The sequence below is a fragment of the Desmodus rotundus genome, chromosome 1 (genome assembly GCF_022682495.2).
Source record: "Desmodus rotundus isolate HL8 chromosome 1, HLdesRot8A.1, whole genome shotgun sequence".
NCBI lineage: Eukaryota > Metazoa > Chordata > Mammalia > Chiroptera > Phyllostomidae > Desmodus > Desmodus rotundus.
Window position 1 is genome coordinate 118,673,625 of NC_071387.1, and position 6,835 is coordinate 118,680,459.

At 47.5% G+C, this 6,835-nt stretch overlaps 1 protein-coding gene across 22 annotated transcripts in view; it reads right to left on the reverse strand.

Annotated features, from left to right (window-relative positions):
* Positions 1–6,835, reverse strand: part of GTF2I (general transcription factor IIi) — a 114,891-nt gene extending 108,056 nt beyond the window's left edge. For 6 of the 22 annotated variants that reach the window (XM_071222312.1, XM_071222305.1, XM_071222311.1 and 3 more), the window contains exon 1: positions 4,872–5,236. Coding sequence is in view for 14 of the 22 variants with exons in the window: in XM_045204543.3 (XP_045060478.1) it covers positions 6,377–6,656 (280 nt within the window). In the remaining 8 variants the exon portion in view is untranslated. Of the gene's footprint in view, positions 1–2,908; positions 3,134–4,871; positions 5,246–5,604; positions 5,726–6,376 lie in introns of those variants that run through there. The other 16 variants (XM_045204551.3, XM_045204553.3, XM_045204552.3 and 13 more) reach the window with 12 other exon arrangements.

Below are 6,835 nucleotides of genomic sequence, written 5' to 3' on the forward strand. Positions count from 1 at the left end.
ATGACTACATTAAACTTTCTCTCACTTTCCCACTAGACCAACGTGGGAAATAGCAGAGCAGTAAGTAGTTTCAGAAATGAGCATGGAGTACAAGGATTGTAGAAACAGAGGAAAAAGGGAAAAAAAGAAAAACAAAACCTACAGTGATAAGAGCTCCAGTAAAGGACAAAAAAGAAGAAAAATGGGAAAGGCACAAAGAGGAAAAAATGGAGAATGAATATCAAGATAATACCCTCAGCACTTCTGATTTATCCACACAATTTTTCCAGTATACATACATCCTCTAGAATACTAACTGTTAATGTTATTGCCCCAGGCAGGTAGCCTCAGCTATACTTTGGTTAATCGAATAATCAAATATTATTCTTCAAATGCTTTGCTGCCATTTTAAGCCCATTGAATACAATGAATTTCAACTCTACAATTACAATGAACTGATTAATTGAATTTCTTATGTTTTTCAGTTAGTAACAGTGAATAAGCTCAACCCAAATAAATGTATACTAAATGTATACATTTAGTATACATGTAGAATACTAAATGTATTGTTATGCTCTTTAGTAGATTGCTATTAATAAAATTCTTGACAATTATCTTTCAAGTTAATTGCCTCTAATGCATTTTTGAAAAGTGAAATAACATTCTCACAATAATTCTCAAAAACTCTTCAAAAAAATGCTTTCCCCTATACATACATAAAAATTACTTGATCAGCACCTGCAGAACCCAAAGGTTAAGACAATCTCACATTAATTATAACCACAACCGTTAAGAGGACTGCAATATTTAAAAACTCACATTTTTTTAAAATTTCTTTCTTTTTAGAGAGGGAAAGGGAGGGAGAGAAACATCCATATGAGGTTGCCTCTCTTGCGCTCCCTACCGGGGAAAGGGGACCCGGCCTGCAACCCAGGCACATACTCTGACTGGGAATCGAACCAGAGACCCTCTGGCTCTCAGGCCCGCACTCAATCCACTGAGCTACACCAGCCAGGGCAAAAACTCTCATTTTCAACAAAGAGTAAAACAATGGTAGAACTGAAATGAAATGCAATGCAAAGAACTAGTCACCAGTAATAAGAGAAAAAGTTAAGTGTTTAGTAGTTTTTCAGTGTTTTATTTACTGCTCCTTTACATAATAACCACCACCTGGGTTAGGGAGCTTGTCTTCTATATTTTATGTTTTGGAACACACCATCGAGCTAAGAATCATCAAAAAGGATAGACCCTAATTGTAGACCCTTTCCTCCTACCTAATTTGAGATTACTTTCCCCATTAAGAAATTCACTACAATAAAAAAACAAAAGGTCTTTCTCAACAAGACTTGTGCCACAAAAAAAAGAACCCAAAGCCTATTATTTCAATGTCAGACTCTGTAGTCATAATCTTAAAACTAAGCCAAATCCTTGGAGGTCTAAGGAGCTGAGGGGGGAGGGTCAGGAGCTCTAGCTGCTCTGCCAGCCTTAGCCTGGCCCAACCTATCTTAGTCCCAAGCTCTAGTTCTGTTCCAGTGCCCAGACTTTGTACTCCGAGATGGGGATGGGATGAGCTTTAGGCATCTCTGTAAAGAGATAAATGCCTGTGCTGTGAATAAATTAGTAAGTGAGTGAGAGTGAATCATTAGATTCCTAATTTTATTCTGTACTTAAATATCCTGGGCTCTTTTTTAAACTGGAGACTTTTTATTTTTTTAACTCTTAATTTTGTAATCATTGGTAATAAAAATTTTTAACTCTCAATAAGTTGTAAACAGCTGGGATTATTTTTGTTTCTTTAATATATTGCTTTTTTTTTTCTTTAAAGATGTATTCATTTCTAGAGAGAAGGGAGGGAGAAAGACAGGAAAAGAAACATAGTTGTGTGAGAGAAACACGGACCAGTGGCCTCCTACACACCCTCCAACTGGGGACCTGGCCCTCAAGTCAGGCATGTGCCCTGACTGGGAATCAAACCCACTTTTCAGTTTGCAGGCCGATGTTTAACCCACTGAGACACACCAGTCTGGGCAAGATCTAGTTTTAAAGTAATGAAAGCATTCATCTGTAAATTTCCCTCACTTAAAACTTAATCTGCCATTGTGAAAGGTTCTCAAGAATCAACACCACCAAGGAACTGGTTAGAAATGCTAATTACTTGGCCCCACCCAGGGAGGGACCTAGCAATTGTGTTTTAACAAGTCCTCCAGGGGATGCTGATGCGCAAAGTAGTTTGAGAACCACTGGCTTCCAGGTTAAGAGTCAGATGGCCTAGATTCAAACCTTAGAGTCAAGGTTTACTCGACTGGGTGATCAAGAGTAAATTACCCAGCTTCTCTAGGCTTGTTCCTCATCTATAAAATGGAATTACAGGGTTGTTCTGAAGATTAAATAAGAAAACACATGGTAAGGGCTTAATAGCAATGCCAGACACATAAGAAATATTCAAATGTTAGCTGTTGTTAAAGCACTTTAACAGTTGTAGACTAGAAGGAGGCCAGACGAAGGCAGAAAAGCCTTGAATTTAATACCTAGTGAGTAGGCCAGACACATGTAAACAAGGCAGAACTGAACACATGCAGAGGAAATAAAGATGCCCTCCTAGAAGGGGCAGACAAGTTGATTGGGATAATGCAAGAACAGCCAATTCTGACCCAACAATATAGGCTTTAAAAAAGTGAATACATATAAGCAAGAAGAGCCTGAAGAAAAAGTCATTCTAGCCTACAGGAGTGAACGAAGATACTGAGAAGCAGCCTAAAGGAAAGCACAAGGCAGTACACTACAGTAGCTTAAGAATGGACAAGGCAAAAATATTTACAGAAGTCCCCCCTTATCCACAGGGTATACATTCCAAGACCCCCAGTGGATACCTGAAACCGCAGACAGTACCAAACCTTGTGTGTACTATGTTGTTTTAATACGTACATACCTTCCTCCTTAACCAACTTCAGCTCTGCCGGAAATGTGGCAGCAGCTTCTCCAACAGCAGGCACAGCCTCTGCAGTGTTTACATGTCTCAGTCCAAACCTGTTCCTGAATCTGTGTAACCACCCCTTACTTGCAGTGAATGGCTTGGTGTCGCTCCTTTCAGAGGATCCCTTGCTGAAGTTGAAGTCTTCGTACAGGCTCAGTGCTTTCTGGCGCAACATGCTGCCTTCAACGGGAACACATTTTCTGTTCATGTCTTCCACCCACAAACTTAATGCCTTTTCCATCTTAACTAAGCATTTATCACGCACTGTGGCTGTAACTTTTGCAGTTTGAGGTGCAACAGCAAAACTAGCACGAATTTCCTTTTCCTTCTTCACAATTTCACGGATAGAAGATTCGTTCTTACTGTAGATATTAGCAACCTCAGCATAGGATTTTTTTTCTTTCCTTATTAAGTCATGAATTTTCACCTTTTCACTTAAAGGAAGCACTTTTCGGCTTCTCTTTGGCATATCCAAATTGCCAGCATCACTACTTTTGCCCTTCGGCGCCATAATTAAGGAAAATAAGTGTTAGTTGAACACCAGCACTGTATACCAAAGAGGTGACGAGCGGCTGGTGGCGTATATAGTGTGGACAGACTGGACAAAGGAATGATTCACATCCCGGCGGCACAGAGAAGGACCTCATCACTCTAACCAGAACAGCTCAAGAAATCTAAAACTTACGAATGGTTTATTTCTGGAATTTTCCATTTCTGACCTCGACTGGAACCGCGGGAAGCAAAGCCGTGCATGGGGGGGGGGGGGGGGGGATGTCTACTGTAGTAGAAAATAAAATTAGTCATCCCAAATGATAGGCTTTAGGGGGAAGGAGTGTAAGCCCTGCCTTCTCAGGGCACTCTCCTGTAGATTCTCCTTTGCAAACTAGCTTCCCCTTTTGTCTCTTTAGCACCCAGAGACTACTTTTAGGCACTTTGGCCCACCAATCCATTGTCTGCAGCAAAGTTGAATCGCAGAAAGGGTGAGAAGTCTGCACCGAGGCCCGCATTCGCAGAAGTGAGCACTACTTGAACTGAACCCGATATCTGAACACTCTCAGCCCCAAATTAGCGCAAAACCGTAACACTAAAAAATAAGTAAATAAACAAACCTCGTTTTAATAAAGGAAAAACTTGGATAAGCAAATATGGAGGGGGGAGAAAAGGCAAAGAAGACAGTTTTTTTTGTCTTCTTCCTCCCCCTGAAACCCGCCTGGGTACTGGTCCAATCCAGGCGGCTTATATTCGTGGCCTGAAGGCTGAGGTTTTCCTTCCGGTCATTGTGTTTATTTCCCCCACAAAAACTGGCCCAGCAGGGCAGGCGCGCCCGCCGGGCGGGGACAAAGCCCACTCCGGGTTCCACCTGGGCGAAGGCAGGCAAGGACAGGGACGGGGAGGGGCGACGCTTCGCAGCCTGCGCGCCCGCCGGCCGAAGTTACCAAGCACCGAGGCGCCGACCCCGCCCCCGCCGCCAGGCGGCCAATCCCGAGCGTCTGCTGCCCCGGCGCACCAGCCCCGGAGACACCAGGCTAAGCGCGACCCCACAGCTCGAGCCTGGCACCGCGGCGCGCACCCGCACCGCCCGAGCCGGCCAATCAGCAGTCGGGCATGCGCAGCCGCAGGCTCGCTCGCGCGCGGGCCTCACGCGTGAGACCCCCCCCACCATAACACGGCGCCGGCGCGCGCGCCCCTCCCCCATGAGTACCAAGGCGCGCGCGTGCAACTGTCGTCCCCCGCGACCGCGTCTGTTCCTGCCCCACCCCCAACGCCAGCCGCCCGGAGTTGGGGGACCGGGGTACCCCAACACGGCCTCCGATACTCCCTAAACTCTTCGTGCAGGCCCCGGAGCAGTCTCAAATAAAGACCCTGCTCGCGATGGCAACTGGGGTGGGGGACGGGGGATGAGGCGACAGGGACTCACCCGAGTGCAGCCGCCTCCAGGCAGCGCCGGGGTAGGGGTGCTGAAGGAAAGCGAGTGTGAGCCGTGCGCGAGCTGTGGCCGCGGCGGAGCAGCCTCGGGCTGAGGCGAGCTGACTAGCGGGCAGGAGTGAGAGGGCGAGGGCCCGTGCGTCTCAGCCGAGCTTCTGTCACCGCCGCATGGCCGCCCCGGCAGGGCCTCGCTTAGCGCCTAGATCCAATCGCAAGGGACCGAGAGAGAGGCCGGGGTAACCGCGGCAGGCGGGCGGCCACGGCTAGAGAGCGCGTGTGGGGAAGCGGGGGGGCGATCGGTGGCCCCTTTTCTCTGCTCTCCGAGCTTCTCTCTCTCACCCTCCTCCTTTTTTTTTTTTTTTTTTTTTTGTCCCTGGAAGGCTCGCGGCGCTTGCGCACCCGCAACGCCGCCCAGCGGGAGTTGTAGTTTCTGATTCATACCCATTAACGCGATGCCGGGGGCGGTGGACTACAACTCCCAGAAAACCTCGCGCCGGCGAACCCCGAGCCGGGGGACGCCGAGAACACGGCGCCCGGCCCTCTCTGCAAGGACTGTCAATGGAGGCGCGGGGTGGTGGGATCGAGAACATGGCTGCACCTGGGGCCTGTTCGGCCGCCCGGGTGGGGGAGGGGAGCAGGGACCAAAATCTAGGCTGGTGGTGGCTCCCGCCTGCTCCCTGCGGAGCTCCAGCCGGCTTCAGTCGCCGACGAAGACTCGCACTTACTCTTGCGCCCGAGATTCCCTGCAAATTGCAAGACCGGGACACGGCAAAGGCCGGGGATCTCCAAGCCGGCCTGGCGGCCTCCTTGCTCCTCCAGGGGATTTTCTCCGCCCTGCACCACCCTCTGGGACACAAAGAACTCCCGTTAGTTTTGTAAGCTTGCCTCAAAAGAAACATTTTGCCCGGACTTTGGACGGTGGAGGGGTGGGACTCCTGTTTTTATTTACCCCCTGCGGCTTTGCTCTCGTCTGCACTCGACATTTAAAAATACAGTTGAGGAAAAGCCATGGAGTGGTAACAGATAACCTGATTTGTAGCCCGTTTTGTTCAAAGACTAAGCAATTTTACTCAAAACTATTCACTCCCCCAGTTATTTTTGGCTTCTCAACTGTCATTATTAGCTCATGAATTTTGGAAATGCAGAGACATTACTGTTAACCTAAGTTAAAGTCAAAAGTTTGAAAACCTTGACCCAGAGATTGTATATATTCACGTAAAGCGCACGATTGGGTGATTTTGTGATTTTTCTCCCCATCGGGCATTCAAGCCACGCCGACCATCCTTCCCCCCCACCCCCACCCCTCCTCGGTAGGTGGCGACCACAGCAGCGCCTTTTCCAGCCTGTGTATCTGGCAAGAAAACTTTGCAAACAGCCACTCTTGATGTGCAGCAGTCCCCCCTTATCCGCGGGGAAATACCTTTCAAGACCCCCAGTGGATACCTAAAACCCCAGATAACACCAAGCCCTATATACACTGTTTTTTCCTATACATACCTTCCTCCTTAATCAACTTCAGCTCTGCCGGAAATGTGGCAGCAGCTTCTCCAACAGCAGGCACAGCCTCTGCAGTTTTTACATTTCTCAGTCCAAACCTGTTCCTGAATCTGTGTAACCATCCCTTACTTGCAGTGAATGGCTTGGTGTCACTCCTTTCAGAGGATCCCTTGCTGAAGTCTTCGTATAGGCTCAGTGCTTTCTGGCGCAACACAGTGCTGTCAACCGGAACACATTTTCTGTTCATGTCTTCCACCCACAAACTTAATGCCTTTTCCATCTTAACTAAGCATTTATCACGCACTGTGGCAGTAACTTTTGCAGTTTGAGGTGCAACAGCAAAACTAGCACGAATTTCCTTTTCCTTCTTCACAATTTCACGGATAGAAGATTCGTTCTTACTGTAGATCTTAGCAACCTCAGCATAGGATTTTTTTTCTTTCCTTATTAAGTCAAGAA